The sequence below is a fragment of the Oryza sativa genome, chromosome 3 (genome assembly GCF_034140825.1).
Source record: "Oryza sativa Japonica Group chromosome 3, ASM3414082v1".
NCBI lineage: Eukaryota > Viridiplantae > Streptophyta > Magnoliopsida > Poales > Poaceae > Oryza > Oryza sativa.
The window spans coordinates 23,173,854-23,197,896 of record NC_089037.1 but is presented as its reverse complement, the minus strand read 5'-3'; the positions used below and the strand labels follow the sequence as shown (position 1 = coordinate 23,197,896).

Here is a 24,043-nt window from a genome sequence, read left to right as displayed (position 1 = left end):
TCAAAAAATATGAAAATTTTTATGTGTCCTCTTTACACAACATGCAATTTTGTATACATGTTTCAATTTTTTTCTGGTATATTTAGTTTTTAGAAAAAATATTTTTATGTGGTGTATGCAAAATAATTTTTTTATAGAAGAAATAATAGCAAAAAATTATCTTATATAGTGTATGAAAGATGATTTATATTAAAAACAACAATAAAAAAGTATTTTATGTATCATATAACAAATAAGTTATATATTTTTCTAAAAAAATAAAAAAAATTGAAACTTGTATATAAATATCCATGTTGTGTAAGGATGCCACATAAAAGTTTTTATTTTTTTTTTTGAAACTTCTAATAAGATAAATCAATTGTTAACCTTGTTTGTGTATAAGGGTATTTTGGGTACTTTTTAAAACAAGTCCCAGCCTAATAGCGTATTGTATAACAATTGATAAATTCACCAGTATATTATAGAAAGTGATAATGTTGATGGCAAATCATGAACTCGAACCAACTCAGTGGAATAAATAGAATAGATTCTCTATTTTTTTAATCAGGCTGAGAAAGAGCAGCAGGCTGGCTCCTGGGCTGAGTCTTGTGCGGCACCACTGCACTTAATAAGGCCCAAGCCAAGCCCATCATCAGTAACCCATCCATTCCTTCCCCGGGCAACATCCAACCGCACGAGAAAAACCCTAGCCCCATCTGACGGCCACCGCGCCCCCGCCTCCTTCTATATAGCCTCTCGCCACGCGCCTCCGCACGAACCCTAGTCTCCTCTCCCGCTCCACCTCCCCGCCGCCGCCTCTCGCCGCTCGCCGCCGCCGCCGCCGCCGCCATGGGTGAGCTCCTCCTCCGACGCCGCCTCCCTCCATCACTCTCGTCTCCAGTTTCCCACCCCTCCACCTCCATCTCTCTCCTGATCCGTCCTCCGTCGTTTTGCTGTGCACAGGTGCGTACAAGTACGTGTCGGAGCTATGGAGGAGGAAGCAGTCGGACGTGATGAGGTTCGTGCAGCGCGTGCGGTGCTGGGAGTACAGGCAGCAGCCGGCCATCGTCCGCCTCACCCGCCCCACCCGCCCCGACAAGGCCCGCCGCCTCGGCTACAAGGCCAAGCAGGTTACCTCCCCTCCTCCAGATGTTCTCTTGTGCCCGCGGTTGATGATGGTGTTAATGTTTGAAGTATTGATCTGTCCTGTAGAAATGGAGGCTTACTTTTTTGTCTAGATCTAGACTCTGCTAGGTTATCGTTCTGCTGATTTAGGTTCAACGACTGTGCTGTTGATTTGTTGGAACCTGTTACTGCCATTTGTTAACTGTTAGTAGAACATTGAGTTAATCTGTTTTTAGTGCTTTCTTGGACAGTATCACTTGTCTTGTGTTCTCCATTAGATTCGATTGGATGGTAGATGCTTGCCATTGTAGTATCATCCCTTGAGACCTTTTCTTGTAATTGGCATAGGTAATGTTGTTTGGTGCGTTACTTACTGCAAAAGCAGTTTGCTGCCGTAGTTGAACTTAAATTGCATTGTTTGTCATTGATACTCTGAGCAAAATTTTGTACGGGTGCTCCCATTTATTTACCAATTTATATAATCACATTTGAATATTTTGTCCTGTAATCAAAATATTGTGCTTAACTATTTGTCGTTACCTTTCCTCAGGGTTATGTGGTTTACCGTGTCCGTGTGAGGCGTGGTGGCAGGAAGAGGCCAGTGCCCAAGGGTATTGTCTACGGCAAGCCCAAGCACCAGGGTATCACCCAGCTCAAGTTCCAGAGGAACAAGAGGTCAGTTGCTGAGGAGAGAGCTGGGCGCAAGTTGGGCGGACTCAGGGTGCTCAACTCCTACTGGGTGAACGAGGTACATTTCACTTTACTGAGATCTTTCAAAGATGATTATCAACAATGTATCTGCCTTCCATTAATGACTTGGTTTTCTTTGGTTTAATGCAGGACTCCACCTACAAGTACTTTGAGATCATCCTTGTGGATGTTGCTCACAGTGCTATCCGCAATGACCCAAGGATCAACTGGCTCTGCAAGCCTGTGCACAAGCACCGTGAGCTCCGTGGTCTCACCTCTGCTGGCAAGAAGTACCGTGGTCTGCGCGGCAAGGGTCACACTCACCACAAGGCCAGGCCGTCCCGCAGGGCTACCTGGAAGCGCAACCAGACTGTCTCTCTTCGCCGTTATCGTTAAGCCTATGTGCTTTGATGTTACGTTACTGTGGAATCCAACCCTTGCAGACTTTGATAATATCTGTTTGCACTTTTAAAATTTTGGTACTTGTGTTCTGAAACCAGTGAACTATCTTCTAGAAGCAATGTTGCTGTTCTCTATTTGCCTGTGATGAGATGAAGAAATGATTCAGTTATCGAATGCTCTGTGAGCTGGTTATGATTAGTTTTTAAGTATATCTCCTAAATGATAGTCTCCTGAGTTATCTATTTCATTGTGTTTATAAATCTGCTAGTCAATCTGACTGCGAGCTTCAATGTGTTATTAGTAGTAATGTTGGTGTTAACTATATTACTACATGCTTACATTTTCAAACTAACCTAATTACTGAAAATTATTAAAGTATTATTAACTATCTTACTGAATGCTGTTGTACATTTTCAAATAGTTCTAATCAGGGTTCACAATCCTCTGCATTAGATTTCGTGGAATCTGTTGATAAGCTGATAGAATCTAATTAAATTTTGAAAATTTAAAATTCAGTTTGAACCTAGTGGTTTTTGTATTTAACCTGGTCTGAAGAGGTTGAATTTTACGAAATCTGAACCGAATTCTAATGGACTTGCGAACACTTACCTAATTACGGAAAATTGTCGGTATATGAATGGTGATGCAATGATTTGTGTGCCGATTTACATTCCTAGCTCAAAAATAAAAAATCACCCCTCTTCTGTGCAACTGAAGAACTAAAGAATAGATGGTGCGATGCTCTATTTGCATAAATCTGCCATCGTAATTGACAGCTATGCCTTTGCTCACAGATTGCCGGTGATGAAATAGTAAAATTCAAAGTTCAGCAGAGTCCTATAAAGTTCCAAGAGTATCCGTTCGAGTACAATACAACAAGAAAGTAACGAAATATTAAGGACTTGGAAGCATCACATGTGTGGTGATGGACGATTTCACCAATCATGGACCAAAGGTTTAGGCATGCGGCTAATAAAAAAATGTTGCTATTGGGCTGAGCTTTCTAGAAATAATTATATAGGATTTTAGACTATAGCTCCAAATCCGGATAAGTTTTTCATTGGTTGCCTTTTTGGAACCTTTTGAATACCACAAATGTTTGAAGGCATTTTGAAATCCAGTTTGGTATAATCTACAAAATTTGAAGTGAAAAGTGGTAGTAACATAGCAGGAAATTTTTCTTTGCAATTTATTCTTTATTTGAGACATTTTAAAACAGTTCCTGACCAGTTTTCCGCATGAAAGCTCAAAATATTCCCTTTTTTTTTTGGCTAAATTAACAACACTCGAGCTTACAATGACGAAAATTAGTACTCCTATTTGTTGTGGTTGCAACAATACAATTATTCCTCCTTTTTCTTTTGAGAGAGAGCAAGCAGGATTATTCCTCCTTTTTCTTTTGAGAGAGAGCAAGCAGGCGTGATATAGTTTTGTAATGAAAAATGCAGGAATATTAGATAGGTCCACAAAGTAGGAATAGTAGAAATGTTCATTGGACTTAACTCAGTCATGGCAAGAACGGGCCTCGTCTTTTCGTTTATGCTTATACTTGTTAGACAAAATTTAAATTTTCAACCTTAAATTTGAAGCTAATTTTAACGTTTTTTTATTGAAGTTTATTTTTCAGCCTTTGCTTTTAGATCGCTAAGAATACGTATATAAAAGTTTTATTCACAAATATTTTTCGTTTGCAAATATGCTGTTTGGCTTATTACGATGGGACCTGAAGAATGCAAAGAATCTCTCGTCATCTCAAACAGGAAGCACAAGTTCAGATGCTAGGGCTTTCAGAAGTTTCGTATTTCAGCATCAGAAGCAAATGCAATCACTCAAACGCGCATCTGTAACATCCAATCGAAATGTGATATGTGGATTGACACAAGCTACCAATTTTTTCTGAAAAATGAGAAAAGAATTATATGCTCTACAGAAACAAAAAAATAATAAAAAATCTTTGCGCCGCTGGAAGTTTCAGCAAACAATCTAGCGACTTTGATTTTCGTCAAGCTATGTACACAAATCTAGGTGATCCAGTCCCCGTGAGTCTCCACTCTCCAACATCACAGAAACGTTGCAGCATTATGATCATGAATCCTCATGGAACAGCATTACCTGTAGTGAGAAAGGTATCATTAATGTCGATGGAGTCAAGCTAAACGCTTCACTTCTGAGGTGAAGTTAAAAGTGAAGTAGAAGCAAGTACCTTTGAGCAGACTGGGCAAGCTTGACTTCTCTCCATCCACTCATAAATACAACAAAGATGGAAATTGTGGTTGCATTGTAATGTCATCTTTGGATTCTCATAATCATACTCTGCGAGAAAAAAAAAGATCTTTACGACACAAGCACCAAAATCATGCAAGCAAATAGACCTGAGCATGATTTAGCTTTCTTTTATTTTTTTTGACGGAAATTTAGCTTTCTTTTATGATGGCACTGACATTATGGCAGCAGAGTGGTCACAATGTAGTGATCCACCACAATTGAGCATTGTTCATTAGCTAGAATTATACAACATGAACACTGTTCATTAGCTAGAATTATACAACATGAACACGTATCTTCTGCTACAGCATAACAATGTTTGAATGCTCCCCCCTTTCTCTTGCTGTTAATATTTTGCATTATAGAAATTTAAATAGTAAACACTATCTGCTGAGAAAAAGATAAGATAGTGTATGTATGAACAAAAGAGTAGTGGTACTGTTTTCACTAACCTTCTAGGCATATTGGACAGTCGTCCTCAAAGTCGAAAAGATCATGTACTTGCTCTTTGCCAATGTGCAGACCATCTGAATGGTGTTTTACTGATGATCCATCATCCTTCACAGCTGTGGAAGGCCCATCATCCTTGACAGCTTTGGAATTAGATATGCTATCAGCATTCTTGCTTTCTCCAAGGCTACCAGATTTGTGGAACGTTGTTGAAGCTTTGTCATGTCCTCCTACTAGTGGGTGATGCTCTGTATGATGGCTGAATCGAGGATCATCCCAAGGCAAGGGCCTTGGCGGGCAGCGGAAAGTATCCATCGAATCATGCTGTGATGGAGCAGTGAGACTAATTCTTCCTTGATCAGGCGCAACTCGTGTATCCGCTCTTGGACGAGCAATGGAACCCTGTAGAGAAACCATTTAGAACAGAGTGAGTATGGATAGCACATGGTTGAAAGATCAGGCATAGAGAGAAGATCTAAAATAATGAGCAAAGATGACAAAATGATGTGTAGAAATTGCAGGAAAAGTCTAGTGCAGGAATATTTATTTGAGAACATGCAGCATCTTACTTATTCAGTCCCAGTTGACAGTTGTGCAATTCCAGTTTCTAAAAATAGCAGCGAGTTGATACTAGTAGTACTCCATATCCATACAATTTATCGATTGCTGGATTATTAAAGTTAATAGTAATGCACAAAAACTGAGAGAAAGTATCCAACAAAATTAACATGCAAACACACGAATCAACCCTTTCTTTATTCAAAGCCACAATGCAATCACTCTTTCCTTTCCCATACCAATGCAATGCGAACTCTATTCAAACCCACATTTTTTTTACATACTTTGCCAAGCTCATCTCAGCAGCAATGTGACCTCAATAACACCGGGACACAACACCTAACGCGTGCAAGAGTCAAGATCACAAAGCACACATTACCGACACCAGAAACTAATAAAAAAAAACTAAACTCAATCGTGAATCAGCGCCTCATCGTTGCTTACAATCTGAACACAAAATAGAAGCGCAATTTCGCAAAAGTAATAACAAAATAAACAATCAAGAAGCAAAAAAAAAAAAAAGCAGAGGTAGAATCATACCGAGTTGTGGTTGTGGTTGTGAGCGGCGTTGAAGATCGGCCATGGGAGGCGGAAGCAGCAGACGGGGCGGCCGTCGTCGGCCAAGCAGCACAGCACCGACCCCATTTCGATCGCCTCCACCACCACCTCACCTCACCTCGTCGCCGGCGCTAATGAAGAGAGACAGAGAAGAACCCTTGTTTCCGCCGCCCCTGATCGCAATTTATACAAAGAGCAAGAAAACGAAGAGCTCGATCCGAATCCACCACAGATTTCCTTCCTCCGTATCCGCCCCCGAATCTGCGAGATAGCCCGAGTCGCAAACCGAATTTAAAAAGAGAAAAAAAAAACATCGGCGAAGGCGACTAGGCGGCGGCGGCGGCGATGGCCGACCAGTGCTGCTGCTAACGATTGCGACTCGACTCGAGTAAAAACAAGCAAAGATTTGGGAAAAATTTACCGCGAGTTCTTGACCGGGAAAGATCACCTGCGGCGATTGGGTGGCGCGGAGCTAAACTAAAACCCCGCGGGGATCGGCGGGGGCTAGCTAGCTTAGTATAGTGGAAGTCATCGAGAAGTTGGAGGAGGAGAAGGAGAAGGCGAGGGAATCGGAGGAGGATGTTGGTGGGGGTGATCGAGGCCGGATAGAGAGCAGAGTCGGATCGAGAGAGAGATTTCGTTGAGGGAATTGGAGGAGGTTTAGGAGATCGGAGCTCGCACGCAACGCCGACGCATTTGCGGATCGATTTTTTTTTTCTTCTTTTATTTTGTTGCTGTTGCACCCAACAAACAAAAGCGAATCGAGCGCGAGAGAAGAAAAAAAAGGAATAAAGGAAGTTTTTTTTTTTGGTTGAGAACTTTAGTGATAAAGGAAGGGTTGGAATAGAGTAAGGTGAGACAAGAAGGGGAAAAAAAACAAAGCGGTGAAATTTTCTTCGTCTCGAGTTTTACGGCTCCCCGGGGTCTCCGGCGGACTCAAGTGGCGGCGGCGATTCGCCATTGCCGGCGGCCGCATTCTGCGGGGAGGAGGAACTCCTGTGGCTGCTCGCCGGCGGCCTTCTCGCTCTCGCCAACACACGCCGCGGCGTCGGGCGGTGGCGGCGGCGCGCAGGCAGCCAGGCTCGCCTCGCCGCCGCGCGGTGGAAGTGAAGTGAATAGAGTGGCAGTGGTGGTGGTGGTGGGGGCCGGCGGCTGGTGGGCCTAATGTTTCATGGGCCATAGCTGGATTATCTTTTCGTTTTAGGGTTAATTAGTGTGGTGTTTGAATCTTCTGAAGATGAAGATTAAGTGTTTCACGCAAAATGAGATGGTAGTAACGTGTGCTTAATTAAGTTTTAATTATTACAAACTTGAAAAAGGATTAATATGATATTTAAGGACAACTTTCATATAGAAAATTTTCGCACGAAACGCACCGTTTAGCAGTTTGAAAAACGCGCCACTTTAATCTAAAATTTAATCATCCTTTTAAGCAGATTCGAACGGGATCTATGCCATTACAACTTCCTCGATTTTTAAAAAGAAATTATTTCTACTAGCCTATTTGGATGCATATGCTATTATATTTAAATAAAAAGTGAAATATATCACCACTTACCCCTTCTTCAATACATTTATAAAAAAACTTGAATCAAATTATCCCTCATTTTTCGTTCACCCCTTCATCTTTCTCTCTCTCCTGTTTTATCCGGGATTCAAATGAAGCTACGGCAACCGGTGACGTGGTCAGTTGACTGGGATGAGTCCTCACTCCTCAGCGGTACTTTATTGCCATATTACTGTTTTTTTAAAAAAAATCTACCACAACACAAAAACCAAGCTGGAATAACCGGACCAACCGAAAACCAAGAGAATCGACTCTTTTCTGTTGGGTTTGGTTTTTCATTGTACGGTCAATTTATGCTCATCACGGCTAAACCTGCTGAAAAAGTCATGAAAAACGCAATAACAAACAATAGTAACTGATTAAGGATACATAAATGATTAATGATTTATGGGATAACCTTCTGCTAAGCATAATGGAAGTGTGGGTTAAATTGAAACAGCCATATATTTGGGTGCACATGGCACCAACATTGGAGGATGCACTATCTTTATGCTAGTTATTTACTCAACATAAATTTAGGCACATTAATAAGATAATGTCAGCACTAGTTCACTTACCTCTAAAATTTATCACAAGAATACAATATAATACTACAAGCTAGGAGTAGAGAAAAAAAAGGTCAACAAAGAAGTATCCTGACCCAGTTAAGGCCATGTTTGATTTAGCTTAGGATTATAATAATCTGGGTTATTAGGAGTAGCTTATTACAATCTATAAGCTAGATTACTATAATATAGTAATCCACTCTAACTATGCTTTTTTAGATTATTGGGTGGCTAACAGCTAACAAACATCTAATAATCTAAAGAAACAAATAGCTTATAGTTTATTCTGTGTTGGCTTATTATAATTCAACTTATAGTAATCTGGCTCAATAATTGAAATTACAATAACCTTAAACTTATACATATGTAATATGACGACCATTTTGTACTCTCGAGCTTTCTTTAGATTTTTTTAATTCACGTGAATAACCAACTAGTTTATGAATTGTCAAAAAAAACCCCTTTTTTTGTGGGGTATCCAAAAAAAACTTTATGCATAGTGAGGCTGGGGATTGAGTCATGGAAAAAGTTCCCAAAGTCCCTTCTTTCTTAAAAACAGGGGGCCCGTATGTAAAGAAGAGAAGCATCAACAATTAATCAGCTTTCGTGATACCCCTGTTTTAGTTGCTAATTAAACAAGTTCTTGGATTGAAATTGTTCAATTAATTCCCTGATTAGTAGCCACACCTTTCAGGCTTTTCAGATCGATCGTTCTTTTGACCTATCCACCAACTATGATTAGCGTAGCCCTGGTTATTGAGGGTGAACCATCAGGATGTTCGACCAACCTAGTCACTGGCAAGTGGGCCTACGGATATAACAGTCGTGCTTCAGAAAATGACATGCCAAAATGGCAATCTAATCGCCCGTCATGCTTGGTTAACCACATCAGCGATTGTATAAAATGGACCAACTGACTTGTCAACTGAAATACATACTTATATTTTGGTTTGTGAGGAACCGAAATACATGGTTTAATGTATATATATCTAGCTTGATCTCACTCAGTCGTGGAAAAAATGAGGATTTGCCGCTGTCCAACAGTGATATTTAATTTCATAAAAAACAACCTATGATATGTATAAGTACGACCATAATAATTGAGCCAAGCATATATATTTTGTACTAGGATAGAGGAAAACGGGTGAAGAGATGCAACATATAAAAATCACAAATACCCTGTCAAATCCTAAAGATGTATCTAGATGTACGTTTTGTCCAATGCCCTAGAATTTGATTTTTCCTGGAACAAAGTAGTAATTTAGAATATTTGGTTACTAGTTTTTTTTTAAAAAAAATCGTATTTTTATAAGCGTGGAGCAACATAATCTGTGGTAAAAATCTGGAAAAAAAACGAATAGAACAGAGCCTATAACATCCTCAATTCTTTTGTCCACGGGGAAAATATCAGCTATGTAGGCGAGGATTCTATTGGGTTTGTTCTTTCGAGATGCCCATTCATTATTTGTCAACTGTCATTGCTATATCTTTTGTTCACCACGCACGAAGTCATGTTGCAACTTTTGGTAAAGCTAGCATCAACAATTAATCTATCATTAAAACAAGAATCATATTTTTTTGAAAGATCACCACTATTAAAAGAAGAATCGATATGTAACTAATGTAACTCTTAACAATCTTCATAGTATTATCCATGTCTCCCGATACAAACAAAGAAGTTGGAAGCACGGGGCAGCTTCCATGTTACACTTTTCATTTTCTTGAGACTATATTGGTGATCGATCAACTTGCCCCCACTTATAATAATTACTCTTCTATACCAAAACTGTCCTTGTGGAGTGCTGGGTTGCCTAATTTAATCCCCATTTGGTACTGTATTTAGTGGACTATATCCTCCAATCATGGCAATTAATGAACACTTAGCTACACATACATACATATGCTGCTCCCCACTTAAGACCAAAGAAGAATGTCTTTGTCAGCATGCCCATAATCCACACAGATTCCTCCCTTGGTATTTGTCTGCCACCCACAGTCTCCACTAATTAATTAACTCTAGACAAGTTATTAGGGAGGTTAGTTACACTACGTTTTAGAACTCTCAGGCCACTAATTAACATACTTACTTGCTTAAGATAAGCTACTTTATCAATGAACTAGCAGGTACACTGTGCAGACAGAATTATATGTTGTGTAGTATGATTCAAGTAAAGGGTTAATTGACCTTAACGCAAAGAGGCATGTATATCGATAGCTTGTTAGATGCGTGCATGGTTTAGAAGTCTCTCTGAAATATCAAATGTTACTATCATTGCTGGCTCCTTGCGTGGGCTTGCTAAACAGTGAACATATTTGAAAAAAGAAATACTCTCTCTGTTAATTATGAAATGTTTGATGTTGATTAGTTCTTTTTTAACTAAACATATAACATAAAAATAAACAGGAGTACAATACAATTAGAATGCTGGCGTGGACACTATTTTTCTTTCTTTTCTGTTTCTAGCGCAAATTTACTGAACACTAGGCAGTAGGCACAGGCGACAATCGCATCCATAAATTGACATATTAGCATCAAATCGATTATGCTTTAGCTTTGAGAAAGGTTGTGAATATGAAAATATGTAGTGATACAGATGAGAATCAGATTCTCTGACCTTTTTCAAAGGTACACAGAAATGAGTTTGGTGCAAATACGGTGACAACAGTGTAGATGATGCAAAAATAATCATCGTTCAATAGTACTGTAGCATGTTTGGCCTTATTAATTCCTTGTGAATTGGATATCGGAAAATATCCCAAATTAAGTTCGACTTAATTCACCTATGCCTTTATATTCAACTAAAAGTCTGAGGAGTGAACTCCAAATCGGACGTTCGATTCCCTCTAAATCAGGTGGTTAAATACTTCACTTAACCATTAGGTGAAACATTAAGTTATACATGGTGAAAAAAAATTAGTAACTGAAACATTGACTTTTTTTAAAGTACGGGTGTGTTTAGTTCACGCTAAAATTAGAAGTTTAGTTGAAATTGGAACGATGTGATGGAAAAGTTGAAAGTTGTGTGTGTAGGAAAGTTTTGATGTGATGGAAAAGTTGGAAGTTCGAAGAAAAAGTTTGGAACTAAACCAAGCCTATAGTGAAAACACACATTGAAACATGCTGCTGTCATGTATGAAACAATAAGTCTTAACGGTATAAAACATATGTATTTCGTTCATTAGAATATAGTCATGTGATATCTTATTGTAAAGATTTAACTACAACAAATATAATGGTGTGATTGGATCACATATTGGATAAGTAGTTTAGAAGAAAAAATATTTTAAAGATCTAAAATGGAAAGAGAGAGTGTGCAAATAGTACAAGACAAGAGAGAGAGAGTGTGAAAGACGTTGTTACGTAAACTTTAAAACACGCTAAAAACACACGGAAACATATAGCTGTAATGTATGAAACATTCACTTTTAACGGTTTAAAACATATGTTTTTCTTTTATCGGAATATAATCATGTGATATTCTATCATAAAGATTTAATTAACACGAGCATGATGGTGCAATTGTATCGTAAATTGGATAAGTACTTTAGGAGAAAATATATTTTGAAAAACAATATATACATGTATGGATGGATTGAGTAGGAAAAACAGTAGGATAATTAGTTGGTTACAGTGCCGGATAGATCGGTATACTGATCTGGAGCATTCTCCAAAGTCAGAGGATCCTAATCAATTTGGCTAAAATGTAGTGACCTTAAATCAAATCAAAATGCCATGCTTTTGTTGGCATTCATTGTTTTTGTGTGGTACCAAAATAAATAGAAGGGAGAATATAATTTGTCCATGGTGTAGTCGACTTACTTATAATTGGAATCAGTAACAATCATAACACAACATAATCCTAGGTGGGATTGGGCCCGAGCCCCACCAACATGGGTGGGTCTAGTACGGCGGACATGTCAAGACCTATTACATCTGCACGTGTCGGCTTCTCTCGCTATTTCATTTTTTGGCGTTTTCGTGTGCGCATGACAGACGCAACAACCCCTGAATCCATGTTCTCTAGCCCACGTGCAAAAACCTTTCCAGGCCCACTAGCTCAAGTATTTTTTTTTTCTTTCTCATCCAGAGTTCTCTTATCTATGTACATGTTTTATGTGGGCTTAGACTATAGCCCAATACATATACTACTAATTTATCATACATAGTAATTTTATCTATATAAACATTTTATATACTAACTTTATACATTGCAACTTTCTGCACGGAAAGTTTATACACATGGTAACTTTATACATGGTAAATTTTTATATATGAACTTTGCACATATAAACTTTTTGATATTGATTTTTTAAAAAAGTGTATGAATGAATTTTAAAAATAAAAAAATATGTAAAAAGAATATATAAACTTTCTATATGCCCCTAAATGGAAAAAAATAGAAAGATGTAGGTTAAGTAGTATTTGTAAACTACATGCAAACTTAAAAATATATGGTGTGGGTCCACCTTGCATGCACGCAATAGAAAAGTCAAGTAACAAAAGAAAAAAAAAGTGCATGGGTAGCCTGACATGGCTCGTCTCTCCAACGCCGAAAACATGCTCAGTCCGAACCAGTGGCGGAAGGAATATGGAATGAGAATGCGTAAAGAAAGTGATCGCAGAGGCCGGAGGGCAATCGTTCGCCAATTAGCTTTTCCGCACCAATACTACTTACTCCCTCCGTCCCATAAAAAACCAGCTTCTGGTTACGAATCTAGACGTAGCGTGTGTCTAGATTTATAGCCAGAAGTTGATTTTTTATGGGACGGAGGGAGTATGTAAGAGAAGAAACGATAGAAAAGAGGACGTCTTACTTTTTTTTACCAATTCTAAAACCTTAAGAGAGTTCGAATGGGTCAGGTGTTGATAGGAGTTCATAGTAGCAGCATGAAGGTATGATCGACTACCTGATAATGGAGTGTATTGCACAAAACGGTACACGCACAAATGTTCACAACAAACTATTGTAAATATACTTGCTAAAATCACCTCTAGAAGACAAGCTCGGTACCACTAAATTGCTTCACTTTGTCTCTTCTAATACTAAAACCTTTACACCTTGCATATTCATTGTAAAACTTGTAACCATCTTACTCGCTTCTAAAATGCTTACTAGCAACCATGTTATACTCCTCCATCTCCTCCAAGCTAACTTCGTTCTCAGCCATTGTGTGCCACTGTCAATACGTACATAGTAATCATAGACAGAGAGATGAACCATATCAGCATATTTTAAAATAAAATTAACATCTTGCGTTTCATACATCACTTACAAAAATATATTAAAATTTGCAAGTCTTCACATAAATCAAGTAGTTACAAAGACGAGTTGTGTCACACACAGATCACATCACAAATAGAAAAATGGATGTAAGAATAATGATAAAATTATTTTGTGAAAAACATCCTACAAACTACAAAGTAATAAAGGCTTGACGAACTATTGGCAAATGTTAAAACAAATGATTTATGACAACTTGCAATATATAAACGTTCAATGGAACCAGCTTTATGACATATATGGATAATACCTTAATTTTTACTAAATTTAAGTAGCACAATTTACAGCTCTGTGACATTAATTTGACATAGCTCACTCATCTAGCTATACACCTAGGTTTAATGCGATTCTAGTTACAGATTTTCATCCTACTTCTCTCATCAAAGACAGCCTAGTGTTCGTAGGCAGATCTTCTAAATACAAAGTCAATCAACAAGATTAAATCCCACCTCTTTTTCTTAATGTGACAGCAAATTTTCATATCGACATGAAAGTTAAGCACACCTTAAATTGCAGAACAAAACAACCATTGCGAAAATTAATCATTACAGTTATACCAAATATAGGTCCGTGTCTTACCAGAAGTCTAAGCTTGTGTAGACACTCAGCGGCGTCAGGGCAGGCAGGGCAATGAGGCCAGGCTAGATATGTGAGACGGGGGGAGGCAGCGTGGGTTGGGGAACACAGAAGCTGTGGGAGGTTGGATGCGGGGGAGAGGCAAGGCGCCGGGGTCCAGGGACACAGGAGACGCTAGGCGCATAAAGGCTCGGCTTCTTTTGGCTTCCTAGCCTAAAGGAATCGGGATGGAGGCGCCGGGACGGGAGGCAAGGGTGCCGGGGATGCACGATACATTCAAAAGAAGCGCTAGCACGAACAGATGACGAGATCCAGGACAATTACTTCCTATGGACAATTACTCTTGATGAAAATAAATCTCAATTTCAAATGACTAAACAACCCATTTTAAATTTTTAACAAATACCAAACATACCCTTCTATATACTGCAAGTATATACACGCAGTAAAACGTACAGTAAAAGTCCTCACGTATACATAGGCAGTGAATTGAAGAACGTTTACGACGAATGGATCTTGACAAAGCTCATCATTTTCTGAAGCAGTGCATGCAGGGACGATCCCTTTCTATTCTTTGACAACGTACCATCGTAATATTGCCGGCCGGTTGTCCCCTTAATTAAATCAGCAGGCCATGCCATTCAATCCGATCCTAGATTATGAATTATCTAGACTGATGTGTAGGACCGTGCAAGAAAGTTGTGGATCAGAATTGGACTAACCAAAGTGAATTGTTAATTAAAACTGTAGCTTTCAGACAACAATTAGCAGCACGTAACATCAATTTATCATCTGTGGAGTTAGGATCTATTACTTCCTCCGTTTCACAATATAAATCATTCTAATATTTTCCATATTCATATTGATGTTAACGAATCTATATAGATATATATGTCTAGATTCATTAACATTAATATGAATGTTAAAAATGTTAGAATGGTTTACATTGTGAAACGGATGGAGTACTAATTAATGATGAGGACAAAAACTCAATTTCGGCAGTCAGACTTCAACGTGCCCGGCACCTGACCTCATGAAAACAAAGGGGCCCTCATCAATTAATTTTGATGGCGGCCGGTTAACTTAATTCGATGGTTTCATGGAATTTTGCTTTATACGGAGTACTCTCTCAGTAAAAAAAGAACTAAATTCCTGCGTTTCCGTGTCTAACGTTTAACCGTTTGACTTATATAAAAAATTATAAAAAAATTTAAAAAGATAAGTTATGCATAAAGTATTATTCATATTTTATCATCTAACAATAATGAAAATACTAATCATAAAAAAATTCATATAAGACGGACGGTCAAACATTAAACACCAAAACTTAGGAATTGAGTCTTTTTTGACGAAGGGAGTATATATATACTATTACCACTCTCTCTCTCTCTCTTCAGCTATGGCTATAAATACGAACAGTAAAAAAATACAATTTCTTTTTAGACCAAGGTAGTACTATATTGATGGCAGTAGCTTCCCCCTTAACACACTAAATTCGTGGGTTACCTACTCATATTGATGTGGATGCTTACACTACTGTACATTAAAGATTTGTTATAGTTTTGTTATACTCTTTCCATTTCTAAATATTTGATGCCGTTGACTTTTTTAAATATGTTTGACCGTTTGTCTTATTTAAAAAATTAAGTTATTTGATTCATTGTTAAATATACTTATATGTATACATATAGTTTTACATATTTCATAAAAGTTTTTAATAAGATGAGCGTTAAATATGTGCTAAAAAGTTAACGGTGTCAAATATTTAAAAAAACAGAGGGATATATGTAGGACCTAACTTCATTATCTCTATATGTACCTTAGCCTAAGACATAATCACATGATTTCTAATATTAATATTACTACATAATTTTAGTGTTTTCTTCTTTCGAGGCGCTTTCTATAATAGGTGAAGTTCTCGGGCCTTTTTTTTTTTTAAGGTGTGAGGAGAGGCAGTTCTCGGGCATCTTGAAGCTAAGAATTAGGGCTTTGGGAAGTGAAACTCAGAGGCATCATCACCTTATGTATGGGGCTTTTCTCTACTCTTGTACAGTACCAGCTGTGAAACTCAGAGACATATCCAACTTAGATAACTCGTCCACTGAAGAGAAATGCACTCGGCCTTAGATATTAGCCTGGATCAACCAACAATTCGACACACGATCCTAAAAAAAGGAAAGCTAATTTTGACCTGACCGTAACATGGGAAATTTTGCCGTGTCCCCCTAGACGCCGTCGCTGTGCATTTTAGAAAGCACGTGGGAATTTCGGCAGCTCATACTTTTCTTTCGGACGTGACTAGACAGCTAGGCTAGTGGTAGCCAGCTACCACTCCATTTAAGAGAGATATTATCCACTTATACTTTAAATGTAATTTTCTCTTAAACTACTCATCCGATACGATCCAATTGCACCGTTGTGTTCGTCACAACTAATTCTTTATAACAAGATCTTCCATGATTATATTTTGATGAAAAATTATAAATTACTTTTATCATATATCTAAATTACTTTTAGATTTCACCAAATTACTTCTTAGACATATAAAAGTAAATTTAATAAAGACTAAAAGTAATTTACATATATTATGGAAGTAACTTATAATAAAAAGAAAGTAACTTTAATGAATGCCTTTTTTCATTGGACGTGAAGTCATATTTTTATCCCTACAACGAATTTACTTCTAATGTCGTGACAAAGTTACTTCCGTTTTGTTTTTAAGTTACTTTTATAATATATATGTGCATTACTTTTAGACTTTATTGAATTTACTTGTATATGTCTAAGAAGTAATTTAGTTAAATCTAAAAGTAACTTATACACATGATAAAAGTAACTTACATATATAATAAAAGTAATTTATAAATATAAATATTTTTTCATCATAATATAATAATGTAAGATCTTGTTACGAAGATTTAATTGTAACGAACACAATGGTGTAATTGGATTGTAGATCGGATAAATAATTTGAGAGAAAACTTTGTTTGAAGAGGAAAAATACATGCATGTCTATTAAAAAAAGGGACGGTCTATACTGCAAACGCATGTTTTTTGTGTCCTATTTCAGTCAGATTTCTGTACCACACGATTTACATCTAACAACTCACAAAAACTGCTACAATAACATATTATAAAAGTCTAGATTTATTTTTTTGAGACCAATACAGGCCAAAAAAGCCCATCTATCTTAAAAACAAATTGACAAGCCCACAATAAAGTCTAAAAAGGTCCCTAGAAAAACAGAGACAAAGGCACGTGATCAAACAGAGCCCACAAAACAAACATATTTAGAAAGCTTGCAATCCAAGTTGATGGGCATGTGATGACAGCTAACTATTACAGATCACAACTAGGACCACCTCTTTCCAAAGAGATCACACAACACACGCCGCAACAATCCATATTATACTAGGGAGATGGAGCTAGAGGAAGAGAAAGATCCCCCAAAACATCAATCCAAAATCAAGATGAATTCAGAAGAGATCAAGAAGAGAAAGATACGCTTAGGAAAAGATCAAGATCCAGAAAAGAAGGAAATGTCAGGAAAGAATATCAAATCTATCAAAGAAACTGGTACTAAAGGTCAATCCAAAGAACTCCAAAAAAAAGAATCGAAGAGCAGAAAGAGCACAAAAGACAAGTCCAAGAAGAACAAAGGTGAGTGAACAGAAAAATTCTCCAAATATTACCTGCTTGGTTCTTTTCAGAATTTGATTCTTCTTTTGGAATTTGTTTGATCAGATCTGTAAAGAAAAGTTAATGAGGTTAGAAATGTAGAAACTGATTAGATCTAAAAAAATGAATCTATTCTAATATGAACTAAATAGAGTCAATCTGAAAGTAAATCTGACCACTGTAAGTAAATTGGGCAAATCACTGTAACTGTCATTTTAGAACTGGGCAAATCACTGAAATTTTCAGAATGGTGAATAGTGTGAATCTGTTCTAATATGAACTCATATAGTCAATCTGAATGTACTGTCAATGATTGTGCAGATATGACTCAAGTTTCAGCAAATGCAGAAGAATTTCACAAGGAATACACCACCAAAGTGATCAGAAAAGAATCAAGAACAGGTATAAATTATTTTCTTGCCTGATGAGAAGCAAAATTAAGATTTGCTTACATTATTTTCAGTCATTTAACAATTTTCAAACAAGTTACAGTGAAAGAATAATAAAAATACATACAAAAGAACACTGTAATTTTAGTTCAATATGCATGTAACTGCAGGAAACACTGTACAAATTCTAACAAAAGCATGATCTAAGGCAGTTTTATTTTCAAATTGAAATGGTTTCAGATTCATCAAGCATAGAACAAGTCATCGGTTCTTCAAGCATACAGGAAATGGAGACAAATGAACAAGTAAAATCAAAAGACACTTCCAAAGGTATGTATTCCTCATACTTGACTTTTATTTTTGTTTCATTTCAAATATTTTAGAAATCACCAATTATCATAGAGTGAAATTGTGTATTTGCATGATAGCAGTATATTCAAAAGAGCACATAATGGTCTTAATTTTCACATATTTGTCTACAAATCAATATACAAACTAGTTACAGTCAAATATTTATAAAATTACATAGAAGGAACACTGTAAATTTAGTTCAACAAACATGTAACTTCTAGAAGCAGTACATATTTCATATCAAATCAACAACTAAAAGCAAATTTTATTACTATTCATTACAACATTATAAGGACTATACAACAAATCTAAAAAAAAGTAATTCAAAGCAAAAATGAAATGTCTAGTATTGACTAAAACGTAACGTCAATGATTGTGCAGATATGACTCAAGTTCCAGCAAATGCAGAAGGAATTCACAAGGAATACACCACCAAAGTGAATAGACAAGAATCAAGAACAGGTATAAATTATTTTCTTGCCTGGTGAGAAGCAAAATTAAGATTTGCTTACATTATTTTCAGTCATTTAACAATTTTCAAACAAGTTACAGTGAAAGAATAATAAAAACATATACGAAAGAACACTGTAATTTTAGTTCAATATGCATGTAAATACAGGGAACTTTAAATCTAAGGCAGTTTTATTTTCAAATTGAAATTGTTTCAGATTCATCAAGCACATAACAGGTTATTAGTACTCCAAGCATAGAAGAAATGCAGAGAGAAAAATAAGCAAAAAACTAAGCTGAAACACTTCAGCTGAATCTAATAAAAAACAAAAACACTAAGCTGTACAATGGTACTGAATTCAATTCAAAAACTATTTAATTTCACAATTAAAAATTGGTGCTGAAATCAGCAAATTGAAACAAATTATAGTTAAATAGTAATAAAATTACATATAAAAATAAATGTAATTCTAGTATTAGTTCACTGTAATTTATAATCTTGTGTTTTAAACCTTCTGTTTTTTTCAGGAAACAAAGATAATGGACAATCAGGGAGAAGCATTTCTTTAGACACAAAAAAAGGTATACAAAAACAAAAAAATATCATATATATGGCCTCAGAAATTGTCCACTTCAATTAGTACAAAAAAAATGGACATTTCTTAGTATTAGACTATAATTTTTTTCAATATTCACATAGGCAAAATTTTTATCAATTTTGCAAGCTCAAAAGAATTAGTTAGCTATAGATTGTCAAGCACCTTTTTACATGCACCATTCTCAAAAACTAGTATATAATTCTTGCACTTCAAATTAGCATATATAAAAACAAAAAGAAGCTAGTACACTAGATTATTTTGCTTTACAGATGTTAATTTGAAGTACAAGGATGATGGACTAATTTTGGGAAAAGCAAAGGTAAAAAGGTGCTTGACAAGTGAAGGCAAAAATTTCGCCTATGATGATGAGAAGATTTTCTTTATTATTGGTGCTCTTAGACAAGTAAACAAACAACACAGAGGACAATAAAAAAAATTGATATTTAATATAAAGATAAATTTCAGAGTTGGCAAAAAAGATATTTTCGCTGAAACTAATACTAAATAGAGATTCATCACTGGCCTAAAACTTTAAAATACAAGCACAAATCAATGCTTCTCCCTTCAAAATAAAATTACATATAAAAATGACTGTAATTCTAGTATTAGTTCACTGCAAATTATATTCTTGTGTTTTAAACCTTCTGTTTTTTGCAGGAAACAAATATAATGGACAAGCAGGGAGAAGCATTTCTATGGATACAGAGATTATAGGTGAATTTTAATTTGAATATTTGTTACATCTAGATATTCTCCAAATATCACAGTGAAATAACTTATTATATTTTTAATTTCTATGAAGCAGGAAGAAGTATTTCTTTGGATACAGGTACTATTACCACTTTGAGTTATATCTTTCTTTCTTTGGATATATCTATATATGTCAAATTTAATTACTGATGTACTGATTTGAATTATATTACAAATTATGTTCTGCAGGAAACAAAGATAACAAAGATGCAGAAAGAAGCATTCAGCATGGAAACATTCAGAATATGACTCAATTAGTTTTGACAGAACATAACGCAAATACATTGATTTCAGGTAAGAAACATAATTAGTTTCAAATATAATCTGCAAAGATCACATTTAGACAAAACATCATAGTTAAAATAAAATTTAGCTGGTTTGAATCATATATTGTCAAAATATCTGTCAAAAATAGATAATTAGTGATTTCATGATGACATAAACAATTTCATTTACAAATAAATATGCAGACACTCATTTACTATGTAGATATTATAATTTTCAAATAAGTTACAGTGAAATAAAATTAAAATTACAGTTAAGAAACACTGTAATTCCAATATTAGTTCACTGTAACTAATGAAAAAAATTAACACTTTAGTTAAAAAAATATCACAGAGTGATATTGTGTATTTGCACAGTCTTAATGGTCTTAATATTCATATATATGTCTAGTAATCAACATAAAAACAAATTACAGTCCAAAAATTAAAAAAAAACATAGAATTAACACTGCAAATAGAGTTGAACATACATGTAACTCCTAGAAGCAGTATATATTTCATATAAACAAGTAAAGCAATTTGATTTACCTTTTATTTAATTTTGTTGGACTCTGCAGCAAATCTGAAAAATTCAGAGAAAACAAATCATTACTTTCATATTTTGAGTTATGTTTATATGCAGAGACTAAAATGAGTAATGAGTAATGAGTTATGTTTATATTTTGAGTTATGTTTATTTGCAGGCATCTCAAGAAGAAATAAGCATCAACGACAAGATGAAATTAAATAGAGAAAAAACAAATTCAAGTGATGAGTACAACAATTGTACTCTACATGATGAATGGTCTCTTTTAGGAGTAAGTTTTGGAATGACAGAATTTATAATATCAAACAAAAATCAGCAATACATGTCATAAAATAAATTTGTTTTCAATTTGCAGGCTCAAAATTTTTCATATACAAGTCTCATGGAACAAATTATATCATCTCAACCTTCAATATCTGAAGTTCAGGTATTTTACAAGTGTAATAAATGTAATGTTGAAGACAGATAAACAATATTATTAATGTGTAAAACTAACATTTTAAATTTCAAATGCAGCAAGAAATATCAACAGAATCAAACTTTGTTGCTACACCAAGAGCATTTCAGGTACTCACATATTTCATAAGAAGAAAGAAAATAGTAAATATGTATTAAATTTTAAATAATTGTCTTATTATTTGAATTACTTTTTGTGTAGAATTCAATGATATTGACAACAAGTAGAACATAAGATATTCCTTTTGATATGGATTATGCTAATACAAATCAGGTATGAATTAATTTATTTTTTTGTTTCTATAAATCGTATTTGTGATACAATTAATGTTTGAGTTTACTTATGATATTATTTGTTCTAACTATTTTTAAAGGTTGAAGATGAGGATCTGGAAGATAATGAATTGGAAAATTGGAATCTTGATATGTTCAATCTGTCAAACGGTCAAAATGTAAGATTTACTAAGAACTTTTCATTACTGAAAATTTTACATTTGAAGAATGTTATTCAAATCTAAAAGATAAAATTTGATTTGATAATAATTGTTGTGAAATTAAAGAAAAAAACTTTTTAAAAAATAATTGTTTGAAATATGAAATTGAATTTTTGAATAAGCAGGTGCAAAATTCAGCTGACAACAGTACTGAAATTGGAAATCAAGCAACAACAAATGTTGATACAGTGGAAAGTAATGATTTAGATGCAAATGGAGAAATGTTGACAGAAGAAGATATAAACAATTTTTTGGAGCAAGAACAAGAAGAAGCTACAAAAGGAAATAATGCAGCAATTGATGCGAAGTACATTCCAAGAGTTGATATGCAGTTCAAATCAATTAAAGAAGCACACGATTTCTTTAACTTTTATGCTTTGTTGGCTGGATTTTCTGTTGTCATTGCTCACAGTTACCACAGTACAAGCAAAAAAAGGAATGGAGAAGTGATTAGAGTAACATTCAAATGCAATCGACATGGAAAAGCAAAGTCAGAATCACAAGAAGAAGAAACAGAAGAGACAGTAGTAGCAGAGAGAAACAATAATGAGATTAAAGCCACAAGTTGTAACTGTGCACTGGTAATTTCTAAGAGAAATTTGATTTGGAGAATTATAAGGGTTAATTTAGATCACAATCATAAGATGAGTCCAAGAGATGAAGTTAGATTCTTGAAGTCACACAAAAATATGACAACAGAAGAGAAAATGATGATAAGGACACTAAAGGAATGCAATATTCCCACAAGGCATATGATTGTGATTTTGTCAACTTTGAGAGGAGGGCTGACATCTTTGCCTTATACTAAGAAGGATGTTAGTAATGTGAGAACTTGTATAAATAAAGAGACAAGTAGCAATGATATGATGCAAGTTCTTCAATTTTTCAGAAAGAAGAAGGAGAAAGATCCAAAGTTCTTTTATGAATTTGATTTGGATGAGAATAAGAAGGTGACAAATTTGTTTTGGACTGATGGAAGGTCAATTGACTAGTACGAGAAGTATGGAGATGTTGTTAGTTTTGATACAACATATTTCACAAATAGATACAATCTTCCATTTGCTCCATTTGTTGGGATTTCATGACATGGAAATACAATTGTTTTTGGGTGTGCCTTTCTGCATGATGAGACTGCAGAAACATTTAAATGGTTGTTCATAACTTTTTTGAAAGCAATGTCAGAAAAAGCATAAAAAACAATTATAACTGATCAGGACGGAGCTATGAGGTCAGCAATAAGACAGATTTTTCCAAATTCAACACATAGGAATTGCTTCTTTCATATAGTAAGGAAAGCATTCAATCTGTCTGGAACTTTGTTCAAGTCAAAAGAAGGGTTGTATGATGAGTATGAGGATATAATGAACAATTCAGTTACTGAAGAAGAATTTGAATATTTGTGGAATGAAATGGTTGATTCCTATGAGGTTCAGCACATCTACTTTTTGAAGCACATGTGGTCAATTAGAAAGAGATTCATACCAGTATACTTCAAAACAAATTTTTGTCCATTCATAAAAAGCACAGCTCTAAGTGAAGGTACAAATTCAAGGTTTAAGAAAGATGTTGGTCCACAATACAGTATAATAAGCTTTTTGATAGAATATGTCAGAGTAATGGACACTATTCAGAATTTGGAGCAGCTAGATGATCATAATTCAAGGACAAAAAGGCCAAGCAAACTTTGGTCTCATTACTACATTGAGTACCAAGCTGTCAAGCTGTACAATTCAAAAATATTCAAAAAGTTCCAAGTTGAACTTAAGAGGACAACAAGATTACAATTGATTGAGGTCGAGAAATTGAAGACTTATGAAGTTTTTCTTGCATTGAATCAGAAAATAAAAGTAGTAAGAAGAAGGAAGTACCTTGTAATTGTTGACTCTGAAAAGGAGGAATACACTTGTATTTGCTCAAAATTTGAGAAAGATGGCCTTCTTTGCTCCCACATATTGAAAATTATGCTTCACCTCAACATTATGAAGATTCCAAAGAAATATATTATCGATCGGTGGAGAAAAAAGGATTACAAAGAAAAATATGATTTTGAAGATAGAATTATACCTTTA

General features: G+C 35.4%; 3 protein-coding genes across 3 annotated transcripts; 2 read left to right on the top strand and 1 right to left on the bottom strand.

The window, feature by feature from the left end:
• The first annotated feature begins 754 nt into the window (after nt 1–754).
• Nucleotides 755–2,330, top strand: LOC4333387 (large ribosomal subunit protein eL15). The gene is made up of 4 exons (XM_015777257.3): nt 755–832; nt 943–1,109; nt 1,655–1,852; nt 1,945–2,330. Exons 1-4 carry the CDS (start codon nt 829–831, stop codon nt 2,188–2,190), a joined length of 615 nt encoding a protein of 204 aa, XP_015632743.1. The 5' UTR covers nt 755–828; the 3' UTR covers nt 2,191–2,330.
• A 1,642-nt stretch (nt 2,331–3,972) lies between these two features.
• On the bottom strand, nt 3,973–6,775 carry LOC4333386 (E3 ubiquitin-protein ligase At3g02290). The gene is made up of 5 exons (XM_015773633.3): nt 6,449–6,775; nt 6,010–6,288; nt 4,914–5,313; nt 4,400–4,509; nt 3,973–4,308 (listed from the first exon to the last, which is right to left on the bottom strand). The coding sequence occupies exons 2-5, from the start codon at nt 6,112–6,114 to the stop codon at nt 4,282–4,284; spliced, it is 642 nt and encodes a 213-aa protein (XP_015629119.1). The 5' UTR covers nt 6,115–6,288; nt 6,449–6,775; the 3' UTR covers nt 3,973–4,281.
• A 10,641-nt stretch (nt 6,776–17,416) lies between these two features.
• On the top strand, nt 17,417–22,428 carry LOC136355660 (uncharacterized). Its single transcript, XM_066308491.1, has 9 exons — nt 17,417–17,657; nt 17,997–18,077; nt 18,305–18,394; nt 18,797–18,852; nt 21,182–21,295; nt 21,380–21,451; nt 21,541–21,591; nt 22,100–22,294; nt 22,387–22,428. Exons 1-9 carry the CDS (start codon nt 17,417–17,419, stop codon nt 22,426–22,428), a joined length of 942 nt encoding a protein of 313 aa, XP_066164588.1.
• Nucleotides 22,429–24,043: the final 1,615 nt, after the last annotated feature.